This window comes from Pterocles gutturalis, unplaced genomic scaffold (genome assembly GCF_000699245.1).
Source record: "Pterocles gutturalis isolate BGI_N339 unplaced genomic scaffold, ASM69924v1 scaffold50888, whole genome shotgun sequence".
NCBI lineage: Eukaryota > Metazoa > Chordata > Aves > Pterocliformes > Pteroclidae > Pterocles > Pterocles gutturalis.
Window position 1 is genome coordinate 2409 of NW_010122397.1, and position 24619 is coordinate 27027.

General features: G+C 44.3%; 1 protein-coding gene across 1 annotated transcript; it reads right to left on the minus strand.

Annotated features, from left to right (window-relative positions):
• Window positions 1-408: 408 nt before the first annotated feature.
• Window positions 409-23247, minus strand: LOC104460548 (dynamin-3-like; the record flags this gene model as incomplete). Its single annotated transcript, XM_010077497.1, has 5 exons — window positions 409-469; window positions 1253-1384; window positions 17630-17866; window positions 18534-18760; window positions 23083-23247. Coding segments are annotated over 5 exons (822 nt in total), but the record flags the coding sequence as incomplete, so codon positions are not given.
• Between the last annotated feature and the right edge of the window lie 1372 nt (window positions 23248-24619).

Below are 24619 nucleotides of genomic sequence, written 5' to 3' on the forward strand. Positions count from 1 at the left end.
CTCCCTGCATCTCAACAGAGGCGGAGCATGGCATGCTGAGATGACGGTGCGAGAGACAGAAGACCACTGGTGTGCATCCAGAAAGTAATAATAAGAGCCCATCAAGAGTTACAGTTTATTTCAGGTTCAGAAATGCAGCATAACATTTTTACAGCAGGTGTGTGTGATGCTCAGTAATGGCCACAGTTTCGGGAATCGACTTGCTGTGCTCAAAGGTCAACACCAGGAACCATTTACAGATTATGAAACCAAAGGCAGATGTTTTGGCTCATACGAAGTAGGGCATTAACAAACAGTAAAATTCAGAAAGAAATGAACCATTTGCTTCTTACAAAAAGAAGTCATCGTTTACACCATCCTGGAAAAGTAAAGAGACAGTAAAGCAAACGGCCGGCAAGACGGGACAAATCATAGATCAAGCAAGAGTGGAGGACTGTCTGGACGGGAGGAGCCATCGGTATCAGCTCGCCTGCAGACAAAGCAAGAGGAAAGACAGGCAGAGTGACATTCATTTACACAGGGGAGCTGTTCTGCGAGAGCCCGGGGAGGAGGTTCAGTGCTGCAGCGGAGGAACTGGGCCACGCGCACACCGAGAGGTCGGACGCCTCCCTGGGGTCACAGGTGCAAAACAGGTCTGCTTTGAATTCAGGAGGTTTGGACTATTTTAAGACAGAAAGACAGAACTAGCCAGCAATCTCGATATGCCATATACATGTTGTTTAGCATAGCTGTCTACAATAGAGGGTAGAATATTGTCTATGTTATGCTTTAACATGAGATGCCATAACCTATAATGTAATAAATAACCTTTAATATAATAAATAATCTACTTTTACTTAGAAAGTGCAACAAGATCAGCAATAAAATAAACACACATTAACTATGTACATAAGCCTTTCCACTGAACACACAACCTTTTGAATCCCAACACAAGATCCCTTGAGACTCAAGGCTGAGTGCTATTTACGGCCCGCACAAGCTCTCCGGCTGCTGGTCAGCTGTGACATGAGGAGGAACATGTTCTCCAGGCAGGGACCCAGGCTCAGCCTAAATGCAATACTAGATGAGCACCCTCCTGAAACTTAGCGACATACATCACCCAGCTAATGATGCCCCTCCCATATGATCAGAAACTCTGCGGTTGCTTAACAGGAGTCTCTGCTGCTCCCGGGCCATCTTCTGAGCTTTGCCAGAGGGAGTCAAAGAAAGAGAGAGCAACCTGGACTTCTGAGCTATGGGAGCTCAGGCTTACCTCCCCCCATGTAAGGGTGTCTGCAGAGGGGACAGGGGCCAGTCGGAGGTGGCCGGTCCCTCGAGCAGGTCCATGCGGTGCTCGTCCTGCTGTCCTTGAGGCATGGAGTGAGCTGCTGCCAAGACTGCTCCTCTGAGAACAAGGGACGGGAGAGACATGACTCGCCAGCATCAGGAGCAGCCGTGACAAACCAACCCGTTCCAGGCACTGCACAGCAGGAGGAGCTGGGCCAGGGCTGGGAGGACAGGACTTATTCAATTGGACGTGGCAATTTCTTGGGAAGCACTGAGCATTTTTCCTAGAAATAACAATTCTATACAGTTTATTCTGAAAAGATTATATGCAAGAAGTTAGGGGTAAAATCATCACACTCTGGATCGGTGCTCAAGGGTAATTATTAACCTGCACACCTAAGAGTGCTGCGTTTTGTTCGCAGGGCCAGATTCAGATATGATCTGAGTGAGGATGCAGAGGAAGAGAGGGCTGTGCAGCCGTGTCCCAGGACCTCAACACCAAGCGCAGAACCAGATGGTGCTGACAGTGGGGCCACAGGCACTTCTCTGCCTCCTCCTCCTCCTCCTCTCTCTTGGGTAAACCCACCCTTGAGAGCTTCATTTACAATTCAGGATTACTGTTGAGAAATACAGTTTATTGGGGGGCAGGTTTGCTGGTTTGGGCTCCCTACTTCCTTATGCTCGACAGAAACAGTCATTAAAATAAATTAAGGAGTCTTGAGTATGGATGATTTAAAAACATGTTACATCATCTAATTGCAGCTCCTAACTCACCAGCGTTACTGCTGCCCTCGTCTCCATGCAGCCACACCGCTTTGAGTCACCTTCTGGAGGTGCTGCCTCTCTCCGCTGAACAGAGGGGACCTGGGACACCCGAGTCGAGTGCTTGGGGCACGGTGTGGTAAACCCAGACCATGGCCTTGCAGTATCACTGAACGAATCACAAAATTGGGGGTTAAAGCAACTTTCTGGGGCTGAAGTGGAAGAGGCACAGAGCCTGGCTCTCTGTCAGTGGCAGCTGCCGGTCAGTAACAGAGTTCTGATAAACTATGTACAAGTCCGCTGGCTAGGCAGCAGTGGGGACTACTATAAATACTTATCAAAATACATCTAATAGATGGATTGAGTGTTACAGCAGAGGGTCCTACACAGTGGAGAACTGTGTAGAACACAAGAAAAATCATCACAATATGTTTTTGTGGGGTTTTTTTGGTAGCAAAAATTACTATGCCTGTAGTTGGGTTTGCAACTTTTTTCCCTTGAAAGCTGATTCCGTGCACTCAGTTTTGGAGATCTGGGCTGTTCTCCAAACAAACACTGGCCACCTAAGCAGTCTGCTGAGATCACCACGATGGCAGTGTTCTGACAAACTCCATCTTCACTGGACTTCAGATGCTGGCCTCTAGGCTCCCCAGGTGCGTGTCACAAGTATGAGGTTGACAGGAAATGAAAGTTAGGCTAACATACAAACCACGATGCTTTCCCAAGCTCGTTTCTCTTACGCAAGCTGAAACACGTTTTGGTTCAGTGGTGAGCACAACCCTTAGTTAATCAGCAGTCTGGAATACTTCATAGGCAAAATCCCCATGGTTGTGGCTCTTTGATTGGATTCTTCCTAACCACTGGGCTACAGCATACTGGACCCTACATGCAGTCTCAATAAATACATTTATTGAAATATTTGAAACCACCAATTGCTTTGCCTAGGGATCTGTAACCATAATTGTAATAACAGCAATTAATATTTTCTGAAGAAACAAAGCTAAATTCATGGCTGGTTGAATTCTGTTAACTCAGTGAGTTCTGAGCTGTAAGGGTGACACTGACCCTCAGCGTTTAAAGTGAAGTAATGCAGTTAAGACAAGAGGTTTTTATAACGCATTCATAGATAATGTGCAAAACGAGAGGCAGAGAGGACCTCTGCAGAGAGGCAGAGAGGACATCTGCTAAAACCATCCATTGCTAGGATGCACAGCCCAGCACTTCTCAGTACCTAGCTGGAAAGCAACCTGAATCTGAGGTGTACAGAACCTCCAGAGATGCAAAGAGAAAAATCTTTATAGGCATAGTGGAACTTTATCGACTGGCATGAACAAATAAATCCAAACTAGACCCTTGGAGAGCTCAGGTGCCAGTCTGGGCCACAGCTCTGTGAGCTGGCTCACACCGTGGGCAGAGTGGTAGCCCATCTACAGCCGTGCATCTATCAATATCTGCATGGGTATCTCCTGTTCCACAAAATGACCAAAAGCAATGCTCAGCTCTCTGGATCCTGCCGTGCAGTTGTCCCATACACGCCCTTCTAGTTTAATGACATTCCTTAAAAACTAGACTTTGGATAAGGAGAAATTCTAGGAGAAGCAGCCATCCAGCAAGCTTCTTGCAAGAGAGACATGGAAGTGTGGGGCCTTCAGAAGAGCTCGGTAAGAAACCACATTGTTTTTCTCTGCCCAGTTTAGCAGTTCAAAAAGAAAATGGGCACAACTGTGTAATTCCAAATGACAGAAAACCTGAAAGGTACAAATAAAAGCAAGATTCCTTTTAGACACAAGGAAGGAAAGAAGCAGGTCAGATCAAGACATGCACAAACACGCAGAGGCAAGCCCTCCTTTGACGAGACAGGACTGGGAGCACAGTCGCCTGGGTGAACGCGTGTGTCAGTACGTTAGCCAACACCAGCTATTGCAAAAGGAAAAGTCAAGGCAGCACAGACCTTCCCAAAACATTTAAGACCTCATAAACAATGCAGAATGGACAGAGAGTATATCAGTAGAATCGGTTACTTGCCTATAGATGTCCATACATGCGACTATACATTGGTTATTGCAACAGTTACCGAGCAGTTTGCTTCCACAAATTTGGTTAACAATGAACGACATGCCAGAAACTTCTTTTAGTCTAACAGGGATGAGTCTAACGGACGAATAACAGTGGGCCGAGTAGGTGAAGGGGGTGGTCTTCGACTGGAGAGAGAGAGAGAGAAGAAACAATAAGCACAAACACTGAGAACAAACCCGGCACCTCTTGCTGTCACTACACGAACATGCACATGCACCCGGACACAACAGCCTTATTTCCCTGGACCCTGGAGCATGGCAGCCGTGAGCATCCATGGTAAGGAAGGAAGCGATGGGTTTGCCACACACACACCGTGCCTTAGCCCTCTTGCGCATCGGACAGCTCTTCGCTCTGGTCCACAGGCTGGGTGTTCTCCCAACACAGTTACCTTCTTGTGCCACGGAAACCATCGGGGCAGGATCATCATTCGTGTCTTCCCAGGGGTCGGTCCCAGCCGGGACAGCCACAGAGCAGACTTACAGGCACATCTCAGAGCGGCCAGCTGGATTCAGGAGGACAGCCTCCAGCGCCTTCAGCTGCTGTTTGCAGAAGCAGGAAAACCTGCAGCTTCTTGCACCGTTGGGCCAACTGAAGCCACACCGATGTGCTTCAGTTTGAGGCACAAACGCCAAGCTGTACATCAATGGCCAGTTCCGAAAATCCTAGCCATGGCTATGGCCTCTGGATTCATTAATTCACCACTAGTGCGTTCCTCGATCGACTACGGGAGTCCCAGATTTCCTGGGAGTGCTGAAGGGTCTTTATTCCCCTGTTTTAATGGCTGTATCAGCACAGGCTCCAGTGTACTGCACAGCCCTGTATCACCATCTGATAGGACAGCACAACACAAGAGTTTGACAGCAGTGGTGCCATCCCTGAGCACGTTCCACCTGCGGTATATGGTTCATATCAGCGCTGTGTGGAGATAACTCCATCAGCTTTGTTACAGAGTTTTTCATTAATACTCCATCCCACCTGGGCTAAAACACTGCACCGCTGAGCAAACCCTGTGGAAAATCTGAGCTGAAAATACCTCCAGCGCCTGCACTGCTCAGACAGTTCTGCCCAGCGCTGCCACGTGCTGTGGAAATATACCCAAGAGACTGTGGCTCGCAGCCAGTCTGCTCCCTTAGCTGGCTATTCAGCCCCCTCCAGCAGGGCTTTGTTGCTGCAGTTATTCCATCTCTTACACAAGGTTTTTGCTCCCCATTTTCTCTAATGGGAATTACCAGTGATCTCTGTATTCCTTAACCCAGCCCAAGAGCGTGCCGCTGCTCTGAGAGAGGCATGAACCCGGGCTCTGAACAAGGTGGGATGCTGAGGGCTCTTCAGTTCCCATCCAGCTTCAGACAACTTCGTTAACAGCCAAGAGAAACCGTACAGCCCTCCCTAACGCTGTCCTCCACAGGTGAAAGCAGGAACAGTTCCTGCCTCCGAAGATTACAAAGGAAACACGTCTCATTCAGTTAAAGCTAAATAGAAGATGAAAAGAATGTAACGATGTGTTAATCATCTTTGAACAGGAACATAATACGAGAGACAAATTTACACTTGACAAAAAAAGTCTTGCTTGGCTCAAAGTGCATCTTGTACCACAATATTCTCTTTTGGTGAAGAAATGAGAATTTTAATCCCTAACATGCAACGAATACAAAATATGCCAACTGAAGCATTCAAGTAAATCAACAAGCTGAAAAAATAGGCAAAATATAATTTCTTCGTGGTGTATTTTTCTTACAGAAAAAATGTTACTGTGTTAACTATTGTTTCTTGTATTGCTCCAGTGTAGGTCTTTTGGATCCATTTCCAAAATTTGTAGTTTCATAAAGAACCACTTCTAAGGCTCTGCATTTCTGCTGGGTTGCATTAAATTATTCCTTTGTTGAAATGCCTCACATTGCATTGTTTAGCGCTTACTGAAAACATCGTATCATGTGTATACAATTTACAAACAAGGGAAAATGCATACAGCTGTCTTCATATCAAATTTAAAAGATAGAAGCCCAAGCATGCATTTTAATACCAGGTTGAAGGCAGCACACTGTATTCAAATAATGTAATTTAGTCAAATTGCTATTTAGCCCAGCAGGATGAGAAACTGGAGAGCACAGTGTGAGGATTTCCAGGGCACAGGAAATCAGTCAAACCAAACCTGAACCAAAATCAGGTCTGAGCCCCATTTCCTCCTTGAACCAGAGCTGTTATTGCACTCTAACCATTATTTTGATTTTTCATTCTAGCTCAATCCAGACCTGAACAGAAGAATCCCCCAGCAGGCTCCTCTTTCCACTTCAGAGCATCACTTCAAGGAGAAGCGAATACCCCCAAGGGGAGCTTCTCTGGCGAGGAGCTGCGGCCGCTGCCAGGGCCTGGGGCGCAGTGCCATGCTGCAAGCCTGTCCCCTCGCCCCACACGCCATCCTCCTCCCTGCGGTACTGCCCCACAGGCAGGTCTGCTCAGCGAGGGGAGCCCTGTGCCCAAGCTCTCCCCCAGCAGTTCCCGCTATGAATCATAGAATCATGAAGGTTGGTAAAGACCTCAAGGATTATCAAGTCCAACCGCCAACCCAACACCATCCAACCCACTAAACCATGTCCTAAAGCACCAAATCAACACATTTCTTGAGCGCATCCAGGGATGGTGAGTCCACCCCAAGGGAGATGCACACCCTGATCTGGGATGCTCTGCATACGTACGTTTGTGTGCGTCTTCCTCTCCTTAGTTCCAGCACCTCCTCTGCCCCCATGCCGGTGCTGCCTAGCCCCCATGCAGGTGCCCAGGGCTTCCTTCTGGTCCTTAACCCCACGCACCACGACTAGGGGAGCAGGAGCTGCACCCTGGGAATCAGAGGTGCCTTACAGAGGAGTGGCAGATGTTTGGGAAAAGGCAGCACTTGGGAAAAGACCTGCGAAAGCACCAGTCACCTCCAGTCCTGCTGCTGACAGTCTCCTGGGCAGTTTCTGGCTCCCCGTGCCAGTACGGCAGCAAGAGTGGCCATGCTCACACGTCCCTGGGTAGAGCACGGCCCAGGGGGTCAGCTCGGGGAAGAAACCTCACCTTCGTTAGCCGCCAGCACACAGCATCGACTGGCATGAGCCAAAGCTCAAGGGAAGGGAAGGACAAGCCCAGAAGGTGCCTGTCACTAGATTTCCCTATCAAGGTGACAAGTCACGATGTGACAAGTCACGATGTGACCAGTTTTACATCTGGAGTAGGATTCAGACCCTTCCCCCCCAACAGGAATCTCAACCCCAAAGATAGGAGGAGAGGCCGACCCGCACATCTCTTGCCTCTCCCCATCCTTCATGCCCAGAATGGTGACTGGAAGCATGGGTGCTCCCCAAGATGCAGGAGCCTGGGCGCCCAAACCACCACCACGAGATACCAGATCTGTCAACCAGCAGCTGCAACCAGTCCTTGCAAATGCCATCCCACCTTCTTCTCTGTTCTGGGTGCCTCCAACAAATGCAGGTCTGAGGGATTTTAGCATGATTTTGGCACCATCACTTTCTGAGCAAAGGTTACATAAACGATGGCAGACGCTCGGAAAGCGGAGTAACGCAGAGCAAAGGGGCGGAAAGCGGGAGCGGAGAGCGGCAGGGGGAGCTCCAGCCTGCCTGTGGAGAGGAGCAGGGGAAAACCGGAGAAAAACAACCTCCCCCAGAGCCGTGCTCCGCACTAGCTGCCATGGCAGTGAGTAAATATGTGACTAAGCCCAATTAGATGTTTAGTCTGAGGGCAGAAGATGATAGCGGTAGAGACGGTGTGGACCGCATTTTCTCTGCTTTATCGGACCAACTCCGACAGCCCGGGGGTGCGTTTGTGGTGCTGAGCTGTTCCCAGGCCCGAAAGGCGGCTCCTGGTTCATAGAAAGCTTGTTCTTATAAAAATGTCACTGCTGCGGTCATTCCAATTTGGTTATTGTCTCCAACATTTCAGCTTGGTTTTGGAGTTTTGGGGCCAAGTCCCTCTGCCTGGCCCCTTTAACGGGCTGCTCAGTCCGTTGTGTTTTTTGGGTTTTTTTTAAGAAAAAAAAAAAAAAGGAAACAGTGTTTGTAAAACTTAGTGCTAAAGGGGCAGGGGATCATAGGTCCCCAGGGCTGAGTAAACGAGTCTGCAGAAAGAATCAGTTCTTCTAACTAGCACACATTAAGCAGACATAAAGAATTTACCAATGAAAATTGTGCACTAAGTATGTATTTAATAACTCCCTGATGTTGCTGCAGAGACTCCTCCTTTGAAGAGCTCAGTGGGGTTTTGAACAGAGGATAACTCTTACCCCCATGCAAAAACTTTTTAAAAAAGGAAAAGTTTTACATTTATTTTTAACCTAAGCAGCACACCCCACTTTTCCAGTTTTAAAAGAACTCCTAAAAACTTTAGCTAGGCAAATGCAGAGCAAAAGAAACTAAATAAAGCAAGTCTAGACTTAAAATTCGATCAGAAACATATGGGAGCTCTTCAAGCATTTGCCTTTTGAGAAGTGCTATCGCTCCCCATACAGAGTCCGCAAAATATGCTTTCAGTAAAGCACGGCTGTAATTACCATGTGAGGCCCTGCGCAAAGAAGATGGCTTCTCTTCTTGGAGCGCAGCTAACATACTTCTAAATAAAAGGCTTTCCTTTCCACTTACATTTTACATTCTTGTTTGCTTGTGACCACCAGAGAACACTTGGGGAAGGCATGCACATAACTATATTTTATGATACATCCTATACATCTGAAACGGCAAACAAAAGCCCACTGTTCTCTCCCTTTTCCATGATCTTGGTATCCCTACAATGCAGCTCTCACGGAGTATCCTGATACGTGACATCGTCTTTGCAGAATTTAAGGAGAAAATATTTAAACAAAACCTCTAAGTGGCTTTAAATCTGACTGAAGGCAGATTTTATTTTAGGTGACAATACAAATCTGGATGGGAGGCATACAATAAAAGGACAAAAGAGTGACTCACTTTAGGTGAGGAATAAATATAGTTTCTCGTTTGTGTGATTATTTAGAGAGACTAAGTACCTTGTTCTTGGGATAGTTACAATGCCTTGACTGATGTTATTTTTATACGTTTTTCTCTGTTTCAGTAAGATCCTGAGAGACTCACGCAGCTTAGCCTCTACTTCTCCCAGTTCTTATATCAACCTAACTTTTATACGGTACCTCTCAGCCTCCATCAGCCTCTGGATTTGGAGGAAGATCCAAACCAGAAATGAAATTCCTGTAGCCATCATGGTTGAAGAACAGAGGCAAGACATGGTTTGTAGACCTGATTAGTTTGTCTGCAGTCTATGCATACTTAAAACTCTTTATGGCCTACCAAAGAGGCAGCGTGGCTACTGCGGAGTTTCTTCAACATCAACTCAGCAAAAAGGATCTTGCATGGAAGTGGGACAACCAGGAGGAGGAAAGGCACTTGATACTAGTGACACAGGTCATAAGAAAGTAGGAAAAGCAGAAAAAGGATGATGATACTAAGAGGAATGAAGCAGGAATCATGGACAAGGATCAAGAGGAAATGATGATTATGGGAGAAATAAGAAACAGCGCTCAGTGGTGATGGAAGGAAAAAATAGTTGGGGAATATCTGAGATGGTCCCTTACCCCTGCGTAATGGTCCAAGACAGCAAAAATTTCTCAATTTGTTTCTGTACTGAAAAACGTCATTTTGTCAAACATAAAATGTCCCTAGTAAGCACGCAGACAGGATTACTATCAGCAGGCAAGTCCGGAACGGAAGCAGTGAGGCGCTCAGCACAGCGTTTGAGGATGGATGCCAGCTCTGAAGCAGCTCTCCAGCTGAACACATATGTATCAGGCTCCACAAATGCATAGAGGGCGTGCTGCGACTGTACTGCCAGATACTTGCACAGCTATACATCCAGCTGAACCTCACTATTTCAAATGACCCAGCTGCACAGTAATCTGTCAGAGGAAGAATTTTTGTGTTAAGTGCAAGCAAGTTAAAGTCGTTAGATTATGCTGTTTTATCTGATAACTACTTCTTTTAAGTGAATAAAACAAAAAAGTAAGAATGAATGGGAAGAATGGATCCTTCCACTAGCCACCACTATGCTGGCAGCAATATAAATCTCCATTAATTCAAATGCTCCTACTGTTCCAAAGCATTGGGATTACTGAGGTTCCACTGTGTGTGATTTAACGTAATACTCCTCTCAAAGAGAGATACTCCTCTCAGAGGCAAAGAGGTCCAAAATATGACGCTCCACTACATTAATTTACTATTTGGAACTCAAGCTATGTTTTTCTATATGACCATCATAAATTAACATCTTTCACACACACATACATTTATGCTCATATGTTTATGTGGGTGTTGCTTTTTTAAATTAGTCATTTCAGGGAATTAATGTGTCATACAAAAAACTCAGCTTGAATAAACAAAAAAAATTAATTCAATGGAGCAATCAAGAAAGACCATTATTCTTAACAACTGCGTGTTCTTGTTTGCCCTTCAGCAGGGAACATGTCAAGTAAGCAAGCGTGCAACCCATTAGTGGTGGACTGCCCCAGCCTTTCAGAAACCCTCAGTCAGGATGGTCAAAAGGATCAAAAACTGCACGTGGAAGAAAAGAGAGTTAGGAGTGCCAAGTGATGCATTCAGAATGCTGCTCCACCTTCCTCTGTCCACAGAAGATGACAACAGAAGGGCCACAAGATCAGCAGGAGGAACATCTAATCTTTGCCTAGTACCCCAAGTCTCGTGCACTGGTCTGTGTTCAGCTGTACTGTTCAGCGTCAATGCGAAGCACGTACCCTGTCTTTGAGCACCACATCTCCTTCTGCCCGCTCTGCTCTTCCTTCCTACTCAGCTTTGACCTTCCTCTGCCTTTTTGTCTCTCTTCTCTTTACTGGGTGCAAGAAAGGGAGCAAACATCCTGGTTGTCACCTCTAGCTGGAGTTGCGTCTCTTCTTATCCATGATGACACCCAACAGGATTATCAATGTCACCGTTGTTAATGATGCCGTTGAGTGTCCTTGTTCACTAATGATCCAATAGAGCTTGCAGGGGACAGGAGGGTTTCAAGGAGAGCCTTTCAGGATGCCTGCAGGTTCAGGAAGTTCAAATCATCACTGCTTTCTCTCTATTTACTGTCAGATGTTTTCTCTTCTAGCGCAAGGAAGGCTAGAAGTGCACTGCTATTCTGCCCACTCTTTCAGACAAGGCAAGAAATTCCTTGCTAAGCACCCGAGCTCTAATCCTGCACAGCTTTCGTGGCAACTGTTACTGAACTACTTGGTTATGAGATTAAATAATTACTGGGGACAAAACACATCTTTAGGTTCCTGTATTTCTGGTAAACAACATTTGCTGTTGTTTGATTCTACTTTCCTTTTTCAAGTTGAGAGACGCTAAAAATAAAAACCACTTCCTTCTACTAACAGTATCATGAGAGAGAAAAGGCTAAGGAAGCAAAAAAAAACCAAAAAAACAAAAAAACCAAAAACCCCACTTTTGCTGAAAATACCTAACAGAATAAATTACTTATTCATTCAGTTCTCCAGCTGACACTCCCAAAGCAGGCTTCCACTGTGTTTGAGGACTGCACTCACAATATCATCTTTATCCCAGAATCACTTCTTTCAACACTTTCCAGGTTTCTTCTGTCTTCCTCTCTCTCGCATAATTTTTTCTTGGCCTTCCCTGTCACATGGGACTGGTCTACACTAAGAGTAACGAAGAGCCATTTCCCAGCCTAAAATCTGAGAGAAACTTGCAACAGTCCCAATCAAATGGATCTCTTATAGCTCAACTTGATTTAAAAACAATTTCTCGTTGAATAAGGCAGGAGCAAGGAGCTCAGGAACAATACTAAAGACAATCAAAAATAAATGAGATCAAACCTAAACTCCACATAGAACAAGTGACTCTTCAGATACATTTGTTCAGCTGTAACAGTGTACTGCCCATTAGAAAATCCCTAGACCGCTGAAGATGTGAAGTGGAAAGCCTACCTCTGGCTGATGAAGGGAGATGCTAGTGGGTGTTAAAGTCAGTGGCAGCAGATGCAGTACCTAAGCTGCAGTGTCTGACATCCCATGGACTTTGTTTTACTTGATCTTCAGGACAGTCACCTGGAGCAGAGGTATATGAAGGAAGGCGGTGAACAAAATCCTATTGCTAGTCTAGAAGCAAGCCATCCATCCTTTTGGGGGCAGCAATCAGGGAAACTCCTGGAGCAGAAGCGGAGACCCTCCTGTATCTCTCACAGCATTACACTTCAGGCAGCTGAAGAATCAGTTCTGTGCAAATGCCGTTCCAAATTTCTTATTAAGATTGGTATTGCAGAATTACAATGAAACCACAAGAGTAGTTGTATTGTGATATTTTCCATGTTTTAAAAACCTGTTGTGACCTGCTTTCTGGCCCATCCCTCCAGTATTTATCCTCATTCAGAATGCTACTTCTTCCGTGGCTTCTGTTAGGACCGAAGCTGCGAGATGACCCCAGGTGAGATGACCAGTATTCCTCAGCTGGTTTTGCACAGGGCAGAATGACTCCCCTAAGTAGTGTAGCTGGTGTTTCTAACGGTTGTCACAGCCACTGACACCAGGCTGCTGTTAAGAAAGATTGCCAAATATTGCATTTTACAGCTTGAAAACTGTCTGAAAAACTTTAAAAGAAGACAGAAACACAAGGAGCAGGAGACAGATTTACAAAGGTGCCAGGGAAGGGATAAGTTGGAAAGAAATCAAGACAAGACAGTGAGAAGGAAAGGAGAGAATATGTGGGGAATGGAGACAAATGTACCAGGCAGGAAACCAAGTGAAGGGAGAAGGTGAAGGAGGAAGGAAACAGGATGGTTAAAAAAGGGACAGCGAGGGAAGAACAGAAAAAAGGGAAGAAAAAATAGTGATAAAGGAGCCAGTGGAGGAGGGGGAAAAGCAAAGCTCCTTTCTAAGAGATAAGGGAAAATAAATGGAGTTTCCTGCTTGAAGCAGCCAGCAGTAGAAGGAACATATTACTGGGTGTGCGTTTCAACAATAAATATAAATTAGACTGGTAACAAATTACACAGGGGTGTCTTTGCCCAGACCAGAAATCACAGAAAGAATAACTGATATTCTCATCAGTCTTGCCATTTTGGGGTCCTTGGACAGGCAGAGATGGAAACATATCGACTACGGAAGAGCAGTATCCCTTCCTGTGACGGGCTCTGGCCTCACATCCCCTGTGTAGCTCTTTATTCTTTTGATCACAGACATGAAATGCAGAATTAGTTATTATTTGGCTTTCTTTCCCCCCTGAAATTCAGCAGACCTCCATGTAACACTTTTGTCTGCTTGCATGAAACACCCCTAATTGCTGCTTATACTTTTTGAATATAACCTTCACTGAAGATCCATTCAAAGAGGACAAAAGGATGCTACTGCTGGACAGAGCTGCGCTCTTCTGCTTCTCAGATTGAGATCATCCAACTCAGCGTGCAAATGCTTTAAGGTGGGCACTTATTCATCCTGCCAGAAGAGTTTGATGCAATGGCTGTTTGAGTATTATTTATATCGCATTAAAAATATAGTAGTAAGCTTTAAAGTCTGCAAGGTCAAACCTTCAGAAGAGAGGAGATTCCCAGGCTAAGGCAGGATAACGTTCCTGGCCTCATATGCCTATGCACTATGACAGATTTTAATCAGAGGATGACAAGCAATCTTTTGCAAGGGATCCCCTTATCATTCAATGCATAGGGTTAGACATGAAATTATATCTTTCCAAAGAACTTTAATCCATAAAAATCCATCATAGAAAACTTAGGTAATGGTTGATATTTGGCAATCAAAGAGCTGCGTACAGAGCCTGCAGACCAGGAAACATCAGGCAGTGATGCTTTCTGCAGTGCTTGTGACTTTGTCTGGAAATCTCTAAATGTAATTACTGTCAAGTATAAGTACTTTTTTGTGCCAGGTTGGTGGAAATACGTAACGATGGCTTACAATGTCGATTAGTTACAAACACAACAGGTCATGTAATTAGCCTTGGTGGCATAATAAAACACAGCTGCATAGCAGCCATCACCCCTTCCAGGCTGCCTGGCTGTGGGTTGGAGGAAACTTTAGGGAGAGTATGGGACTGGTCACGAGCAGCACAACATGAATTCTCTCCCTGCTGTTTGCCTCGCATGGAAAGACCACCCTCAGTCCCCAGGGACCAAGCACCAGCACACCTGAGGGTGAGACACACATGCTTGAGTGGATAGTCCAGCCCTTCCAGCCCCCTGTTCAACCAGGTCCCTGGGTTCCACATCAAGTGGGGTCACGTATGGTTTCATGGCAAAGTGAGCAACAATCTCCAGTGCTTTGCTAGGAAAGCCTTCATGAATCCATGATAGCATTGCAGAGCAGGACATGGAGAGAAAAGGGGAGTGCCCTCCCACCCCCACTAACACCATGGGCTCTGATGCCAGGAGAAAAACATTTCCAATTCAATTTTTTTCCTTGTGGCAAAGCTGAGATTCCCATTCAGGACATTTTAAAAGCCATAAATCCAAGCATCCACAGTAGAACTAAAATTGGTCCAGATCAGGCAGGCAAACACCATCACGGTGAGCTGCCTGCTTAAAGCCATCTTACCAAAGCCAGCGCACAGCTGCATTTTCTTTCAAAATACTACTGCAGCCTTTTAAGAGAGAGGGGGAATAATCTAAATTCTGGCAGTGGGGAATATTTCACAAATCATATATGCTTTGGCATCGAGCCCTTAAAGCCAGGGGCCTTTACTCACAGGCTTTGCTGGGAGACATCCACCCACCTCAAGTGGGATTAATTAAAAGAGGCATGTATCATGCAAATAGTTTCTGTTTCCTTACAGAAATATTCAGAGCACATAACCCAAACCAGCTTTAGAATCACAGCGAAGCGAGGAAGAAAATTATTTCCTGCTCCCCTAACCTTTTTCCTTTCCCTGTACTCTAAGCAAGGAACACAGAAAATGCCAAGAACTTGCTATTTCTGTACAATTCCTTTGAGTAAGTGCTAATAAAGTCGAGGAAAAAAAAAAAGGATTTTTTTAGAGGCAGGGGCTGTATCTCACTGTAAGGTGCCCGATTCTCCAAACCAAACATGTGCTCAGCCACTCGCTGGGAAAGGATGGTCCACGTCTTACCCCTGAAAATGATCTTTTTATTTTGAGGCAGAACAGGAGACAATAGAAAACTTTTATTTCTTCAGCACGTCAGGATTTTCAGCTCCACGTGACAGTGACAGAGGCTACAACAAAAAGCTCCTTTGGAAAGCTAGCTGAACTTTATAACTTTCTTCTCTGGAAGCTAAACTATTTCCCGAGATATGAGAGATTCTGACGCTTCAAGGAATTGTTGCAGAAAATGGTTGAGCGCTCAGAGCCCAGGGCCCCAGTTCAAAAGTAAGTCACAGAGAAAGCTCAAGTTTCCACAAGAACTCTTCCTCAAAACTATATTTTTTTTCCCTTTTAATATCTCAGACCCATTTTCTGAGTCAATTTCCTATGATCCTGCAAAGGCTGTTATTAAAACCAGACCAAGCACAGTAGAAATTCCAGGGCTCAAAAGAAATGTTGCATAGGTGCAGGGGCTGGCTGCACCGTCCCCCTCAGGTGATTTCCCCTGCAGCCCCTTCCCTGGGATTTCCTCTCTCCGAGTTTAGTCAGCAGGAGAAACCTGAAGTTTCAGCAAAACGGCAACCCTTCCTTCATGCTTAAGCAGCTGAGATTTTTTTTGTCTGAGGCTTTCATAGCTCTAAAAAAGACATCTAGGATCCAGTCCAGAAGATGTGTATTGCAGATATTTTTTCCACAAAAATGTCAGGCAGTCATACATTCAATTATATATCTGGCTACAGCATTTTCAAAACACTGCCCTCCTTTATCAGCCACTTGCTCCGCATGCCACCAGCGGCCGTCGTGAACCGAGTTGTTCGCAGGCTGCTTACCCAAGTGTCTTTTGTGTGCTAGAAAATTCCTTCCTGCTCTCCATCCCACCTCTCACTTTAGCATCAAAAAGATCATCATCAGCCATGCTCTTGGCAAAGCCACCTCAGGAGAGCGGTGTCCATGCAAAATGACAGCCAGGCAAGACGAAGGAGACATGCTCGTGTGCAAGGCAAGGGGAGAGATGCCAGGAGCTATGGTTCTCTCCAGCAGTACAACTGACAAAACCCTGGACCTCATCTCTGTATCTAGGATGTGATTTCTCCTCTGATGGCACAGGGGAAACGCTGGGGCCAGTGCCCTTCAGCTCCGTCCCAGGCTCTCCCAGCGAGGGGATGCTGCCTGGACTTCTTCCCTTTCAGCGTGAAGTTTTGTTCCCAGAAAGGCAATTCCAGGTCTCTCCCCAGCGGTCCTACAGCAAGCTATGGGATGGCCACTGAGATGAAAGGCTACGTTTCATGGTTAGGCACTGATGCAACAGCGCCCTTTTCATAGCAAACATATAAAAAATACCTCATTCCTTTGAGACACCTCATTTATTTATTTTTCATATTATTAAGGGCAATTACGTTAGAAACACTGAGCCTCAAATTTAAGTTACTGACAACTACAACAGATCTCACCTATTTACAAAAAAGTTTTTCTCCAAAGGTTCTCTTCTCAATGTGCACATTTTCTTTTTGTTTGTGTTTAACTGGTATTTTTTTGCAACCTGTGACTAGCTTTAATGTAACAGTTAATTTATTAAAAATGGAGAAAACCCTTTGTTCCGACATTGCCTAATCTGCCCATGCCTCTCGTAATTTAGGAAGTTACTGAAGCCCTTGGAATCAGAGGCTTTCAGATATTTATATATATGAGTGATTACATGTATTATGTCATTATGAAAATAAATATTAAAGACGTTTTATTCATATAACTTATATAAAAAAGCAGTTAATGCCACACAAAATTATAAAATATGCAAAGCTACTTTAAAAAATGCTGATAAATGCAAAGCCCTGGGAAGGAAAAGAAATGATGTAGTCATGAAAATGCTGTTCCGTAACAAATGGCTTTGTACTGTATGACCTCCACTGTTAGACAACTATGGACTGTTTTCAACTGGCTGTAAATTACTTGCCTTGTGGAATAAAAATCAGACTCCTATCAGTTTGTACCACTGGTTCTATGAGGATGGTTCTTGTTCTCTCCCAGAAGAGCCATTACTTCCCCTGGTGAGGACTGAGAACGCCAGAAGTGAGGAGCTGTACCCCTGCACCTCTTCTGGTGGAGGGGTAATGACCTCTCTCTCTCTGGGAACCCCTACGTGGGTATAACACAACCAAAACAGGGGCTCTTAATGTAAAATAATCTAGTGTCTTCAAATTGACTGATAGGATTTTTTTTTTCCCCATGAAAAAACTTTCTCTCTTTCAAAAAGTCATATTTGTGCTAAAAATTGGTTCCTCAAAATGCCTTTGACTTTCTGCAGAGAATGCCCAATTTTTGCTTTGTTACAGGACTTATTCAACAATGGTGCTCGACTTTCCAATACAGTGCAGAATCTGTCTGTTATGCTAGAGGGAGAGAACCATGCCCACCACCAGGAACATAAGACATCTTACCTTGGGACGCTGGGAGGAGCCCGGGTCGGCCGAGAGGGAACCTGGGGAGGTCCCCCAAGGGCTTCACCACCACTTGGAAATGGAGGTAGTGGTCCTGGGCGGAACGGGACTGGGGGAGCCCCCGACTGAGGACCTGGAGATGGGATTGCAGGAGCGGGTCCTCGGCCAGATAAAGGTCTGGTTGGGGGATTGTTTAATGTAGGCCTCCTCTGAGTTGAGGGACTTGGAGGAGGTGATCTAGTGAAATACCAAGAGATTTAAGAAGTTCAGTAAAGTGGGGTTTGGGGTTTTTTTTTGTGTGTGTTTTTTTGTTGCTGTTATTTTTGTTTTATTATTTTTTACTTTCTAAACAGAAATAAAACCCTTTTTTATGCCTATGACAATTGTTTTTTTCTTGGTATTTTCCTTTGCTCTCAGTGTCAGAGCATCACATATATTGCAGTCTCACACCTGCCTTTCCCACAGACAGCATGCCTTACCACAGTCAAAAATAAACATATGAGCCAAGAAATAAATGTAATGGACTTTAATATTAGAGCTTTAATAATGTTCTGTTCAGTGGATTTTCTAGGACATGGAGCCTGAAGTGCTGAATTATTATAACAGCTTACAAGAAGAGGCCATGGGATATACAAGAGGGGTGACAGTAGTGGCTGCTATCTGAAGCATCAGACAAGCTATAAATCCCCTAGATGGTCTTCTACAAGGCAAATATCCTGTCTGGTGTTCACATACGTACCGATAGAATATCTAAATGTGGTAAAACGTTCTGATTTCCCTCACAAATGTCAGGAAAGACCTGGAGGAGTATCTGCCCAAAGAATCAGGTAGGGAGGCAGCTGCTGATGCTGACAATGTCTGCCTGTCCCAAATTTCATTGCAAAACAGATATGGGGATCCTCACCTGCGAGCCTGCTGAAGCCAAGAGTCATCTACAGGAGGGGGTGCAGGGGTTGAGACCGTGCTGGTGCTAATATCTCCAATGATTGCTAGGGCTTCCTTTAGTGCTTGGTACATGCGGAGCATCTCATCTCGCCTCTGTGCCTGTTCAGCTGACTCCTCCATTAGAGTGTTTTGGTCCTCAGAAGAATACAAGTGAGCCAGGAGCTCTGCGTTGATAAATTCTTTTACCTATTTCATCAGACAAAAAACAAAACAAAACAAAAAAACAACAAACAACCCCCAAAAAACCTCACCAAACAAATAAACAAAAAATAAAACCTAATGAAAATACAATACTGAACAAAGACACCGTGAGATCCATGGAACCAGGAGACAGACATATGTCAATTTAATCTCCTTCTCCTACTACCATACATCAAATCTACCGGTCAGATCAGGGAACTGGGATCAAGCGAATGGTGCAGCAGCCTGAGGCCTAGTGGTAGCCCACAGAGCAGCTGGAAGAGGATGGATTGGACATTTCAGCAGCTGCCTGCACGCCAGTGGACTTAATGCAATGATGAAGCCATGTTCTGAGACAACAATTCATATATGAGGATAAGATGGTTTAGTGCAGTCACTCGACAATGCACTGTGGCCTTGTTTTGTGTCTGTCTTTGACAGACTGGACGTGGTTGAAGTTAGCAGTGGTCTGTGTCTCTAAGGTGACACCTATGTTTACCATTCATTTCCAACAGGCTTCCTAACAGCTCCCAGGAGTCAGCTGGCATTTTGGCCCAATTCTAAAGGGCTGAGAAGTAAATGGCAGCCCTTAGCAACACCATCCAATATTAAATTCCTCCAGGAATAGGAATTTTTAGGCTTTATAACATCTCTGTGAATTATTTTCTTAGCAACAATTTACCCTACTGTAGACGGTGTCTTTCATCTCCAACAATTTTGTCAGATTCTAAATATCCCATCCACACACATTCAAAGTGAAGGGAGAAGTCTCCAAGTAATCTCATTTACTATCCTGATTTCCTGCTACATCTGCCCTGGTTATAGAAACCTGGGCCACATTAAGAGAGATAAAAAGCTAGAGGTACTCTGATTAAATAGGACTGCGGTAAATAGACCAACTGCTGACCTTCTAAATCCTTGCATTTGAGACTTTTGTTGCTGTTCTGATCTATTCCTCATCTGGCTTTTTGCTCTATAAAGCTTTTTCGAGCTGGAGATACTAACGATAATGCATTCCCAAGATTCTGATTACATAAACCTGCGCTCCGTTTGTGCTAGTTTAGCAACTCTGATTTAAATCCTGACAGTTTGACTAAGGCAAAGTTTGTGTTCAGACAAGGTCAGCGAGAGCAGCTGAACTGCACGGGCATGGGACCCTTTACGCTCAGCTATCAAAGAAGGCCAGGGCAGACCTTAGAGGGAAACAAAACTATATTGCCTGGGCTTGGCTGTCATTTTCCATTCACGTATGACAGGAGATGCACAAATTCTTAGCAAAGCCTGCAAAAATTTTCCATGAGTCTCATGCTGTTTTCCAGTAGATGGTACTGATCAAGAGCCAGAGTACACTACTTTCCTCACGATTGCCAAAAACTCCACATTAAAAACAGATACCATAGTTAAACAGCATCACATTCTGCTCGATGAAATGAGCATTTTAATGGCATCACTTCAAAAAAAGAAGTCGTCGGCCTAAAATCAGATTAAAGCCAGAGCTGATTGTAAAAGCATCGTTAAACCACAAGTATCTGTTTGAAAAAAATCAGCCTGTGACAATTATAATGAGAGATCCCTGTCTGCCACTAGCAGGAGACTCGAGTAACTCCCTGAACTCTTCTGGAAGGGGAAAACAGTCGGATGCACTGTACTGGATAGAGGAGGATCTTCCACAATAGCCACGTTCTCCAGCTTGGAAAAGGAAGAGAAAGCAACACTTACTCACGCCTTTGCTCCTTTCTAGAAAACAGACTCACAGGAATGGTTTAAAACCTTTTCCTGCACAGACATCAGACCTGCACCAGAACCACAGCCACTGCCACCAGCCTGCCCCATCGCTCCATAGTGGGATAAGGTGGGTGTGCAACTTCATTCACCAGCAGACAGGCTACAACATCCATCACTGCCTCAAATGCTAATATAACCCATTCCTTAACCTTAAGTCTGGTAGTAGCAAGCACTTTGGAGCTTTTCTGCTCATCTGAGGTTAATATCAGCACTGCTTATGGAGTATACACTGTCTACTGTAGGACCACCCCTCTTGTATAATCTGCAATGCCTAGGCACCACGAAACACAACATTTGAAACGTGTGTTTTCTTTGTGCGAGTTTGAATTGCTAAGGGTAACTCAATGCCGTTCTGTGTGGGAAATGTATTTTCTATTAAGGTAATCAACATCCACCCTAAGGGAAGAATAAGAGATGCATTTGGAATACAACAATCTAGACTTAGACCTCAAAATCTGCTTAGGGACAGCATCTCATTATTTTCTGTACACTGAGCTGGAGTCCAATACTTCCCCTTGAATACTAAGTGCTCATTTACAGGCCCACAGAATGGAAGTTCTAGGAGAACTTGGGAGGTTACAATTGTCATGGAAACAAACTCCTTGGGATCGATTTGTTTCCAGAGTTTTGGAGGAAACACGATGGGGCAGCAAAAAGTCCAGAATATGCTCCTTAAGGGGGAGGGAGGGTGTTTTCACTTAACTCCTGGTGGATGGGTTGGACTTGTGAAGACTCCAAGGAACACACACACAACTCAACAGGACCCACCTTCCATCACAGCTCCACTGCTTTCCAGGTCTTTGCACAACCTTTTGGTGGGGGGCTCAGCAGTCTTAATTCCAGCATTTCTTTCTCTTTTTAATAGCACTGATTTTTTAAAAAATTGATATTTCAGCTATTGCTTTTAATGTGGTATTTCACTGCCTCTGCTGCACAGCAACAAGTGTGTTAATGTTTTCACTCTCACTCTTCACAGTCCTTTAAAATGTTTTGATTCTTTGCCACAAATTTAAATTCTAGGATTGAGATGTAAGTCTTAGCTCACTAGCAAGCCCAAACACAGCTATGAAAGGTAGAAGATATTGTAAGTAGGTTTTTCCTGAGTGCCATGGTCAGCCAGCGTGGCAGACTTTACCAATGTAACTGCCGATGACAGTGAAAGTACAGAATCCTAAAGTATTCTACTTCTGAGAAAAGCACCCACTCCAGAGACCCTTAAACTATTCCATATGAGGAGGTGAGTGGTAGAAAATTTAATGTAAACTTTCAGAAGGAATTGCTCAGCGAACTCTGCAGTTTATGAAATGAGAGCTGAAACCCAGCCCTTTCAAAAGGCACTGGAGTCGTGCTAAGTCGCAGGAGCAAGTTGCTAGCTGTGATCTGGAAAGAGTAGAGGGAACAAGCTCACCCTATAAATTCAGAGCATGGATGATTTCAAGAAAAAAAAAAAAGGGCAGTTCCATTGTTCCCATGCTCTTTTGTAAAAACTCACCCATGACGAGAGCATTATTTGGAGCCTGACTCCCCTGCACCTAAAGAAGTTAATGGAATACCTCTTGCCTTGTGCAAAAATTCCGCTCATATTATATGTACCAGGAAATCCCGTTGAAATTTCCTCTCCAACCACCTGACTCTTAAGTGCAACACAAATTCCCCAGGACTAATGGAATCCATCAGACTAAGGCTAGAGATGGCTCTGAGTCAAAAGTAAATGCTACCTTCCAAACAGATTTGCCTTATAGCATCTTGTGTTTTAAAAACCAATTGGTTTGGTGACCTGACAGAAAAGGTGCTACCTGTAACTAACAGGAGCTGTGCTCTCCGTTATTAATTTATATGGTAGCAGTGGCACTAATATTAAGCTTAGTTTTCAACAAGGTCCATTCTGAGCTCTGCCAGGAAGCGGGGGCCGAGATACTAGTGGAGTGGAAAACCAAGGATATTTCAAAGCCATTTCTTTAACCAAATAATCTTCAGATCTGAGAAAGACACACACAATAAATCAAACAACCACATCTGCTTATCTAAACAACAGTGTCCGAGGCTCCTAGATTTATTCCTTGAAAACAGTAACTTGAAAATATAAAGAAACCCAAATAAAATAAGAACTGCTTTAAGAAGCCGTGACAAAGGGCTACAGATGGAAAAATAAAGGAAGCACAACTCTGCTCTGCTGCTCTCACAGACTGCCTAGATGGAGCTCCCAAATCCCTTTTCCTCTTATATCAAAAGTAAGACAGGAAAAAAAAAATCCTTGATTTACATTTAAATATTAATTTATATTCTGATTAAGATGTAAATGAATTCAATCTTTGGCATTTTGGAGTAAGCACTCCAGGCAGCGTGCCAGACTGTCAGAAGGCTGCAGAACTTCCTATTGCTGCAGAAGAGTGGAATATTTTGGCCAAGAGCGTGGCATTTATGGGAGGGTGTTCTTCTCTTTAGTACCTGCTGTTGTTGCTGTATTCAAGAGGTGTGTTTGTATGAGCAAAAGAGATTTGACAGACATGTTAAAATAATTTAGAACCCAGCCTGTTACTTACATTATTAATCATAAGATGCATGATTGTTTTCGGTATCAAATCTCGGATACATTTGTTGATAATAGACATGTAGGAGTCCACAAGATTTCGAATCGTCTCCACCTGTCTCTCCAGCTGGGGGTCCATTGAAAAATTGTCTGCTTGGCCATTCTCATCATTTTCAGTCTATACAGAAGTAAAAAAAAGAAAAGTCAAGTCTTTCAGACTGTAGTAAGCTAGAAATATATTGGGGAAAAAACCCGGACTTAGACTGTAGTAGTCCACCAACGTAACTCATACAAAGAATGTCTGGAGGTCAAAAGATTATGTACTGGCCTGTTTAACATTAGTGCTTAACATCATGAAACCTGGACTTGGAGAGGTTAATGCAATATGAGATGCCAGACCTTTTTCACAAAGTGCATTACATACTGCCACACAGATTTATAATTTTTTATTAACCCAAGTTTTCAGCCATAGATGTGCGGTGGTAAATGAAACCCCAAGAAATGATCGATCACTTACTGCAGTACTTATTATCAACTCTTTTACCATTCAGATTCAGCCAGCTTGACCCATGCAAGAAAGAAGCACTGTAAGTCTGGATTTTGAATTTCCCCTCCCATGGGTAACAACAATATCCTTGTTATTTAGGGCTGAGTCAGATGTGACAAATTCCGTAGTTCAGCTGCAAACTTGTTAGATGTGAATAGCACCTATATAAACAAAGGATTTATGAAGGATAACAGCAAAACCATCACTGGTTCCAGTGCTCAAGGCCCAGTATAACACAGGATGGGTTATATATTAGATGTCTCTTTTTCATTGGACAGAAGAAAATTTCTTTGTATGTACACAGATGACCTAATTAAAGCAAATACCAGGAACTTCAACTGGAAGCTAAAAGGCATGCACTTTGTTCTGTCTGACCTGTATAAATATAAGAAAACCTAAAAAAAAAAAAAAAATAGTAGCCCCCCCTTTGACAAAAAGTAAACTACGTTCTGAGGCACAAAGATGCCAAAAGAATGGAATTTCAACCTGGAAAGTACAAAGAACAACATCCTCTCCCCAAACTCTGCCATGTAATACTCCCTGAAAACGACCCCCAAAGCCGCAGTAGCAGGAACCATAAAACCTGGTTCTGCTGGTACCTAGAAGCATAATATGAAGAAAAATAAATTACTTGCAAAAAGAGAATAACCCAATAACCAGAACTAGTTATATACCAGCCAGACCCCTGTCAGCACAACTCCATTTCCAAGATGGCATATAGCTAAAATTGACACGCTACTAGTGCTTTACAGATTCCCCGAGCCATTCTAATTGGGAGCTAACTCATCAGCAAAAGACCACCAGAGCTAGAGACACAAATGTGTCACCAAAGAGACTTCTCCCTGCATGAAACCCATTCTTGCTGGCCCAAAAAGAGATTCCTAGTTTCGTCTCCTAAGGCAGGACCTGCTTCTGCTCAAGCAGCATTAGCAAGCAGACCACTTTGTGTTTACTCCTTGTAAACCATGACTTGATCAGTCCAGTCTCAATGAAATGGCAATGG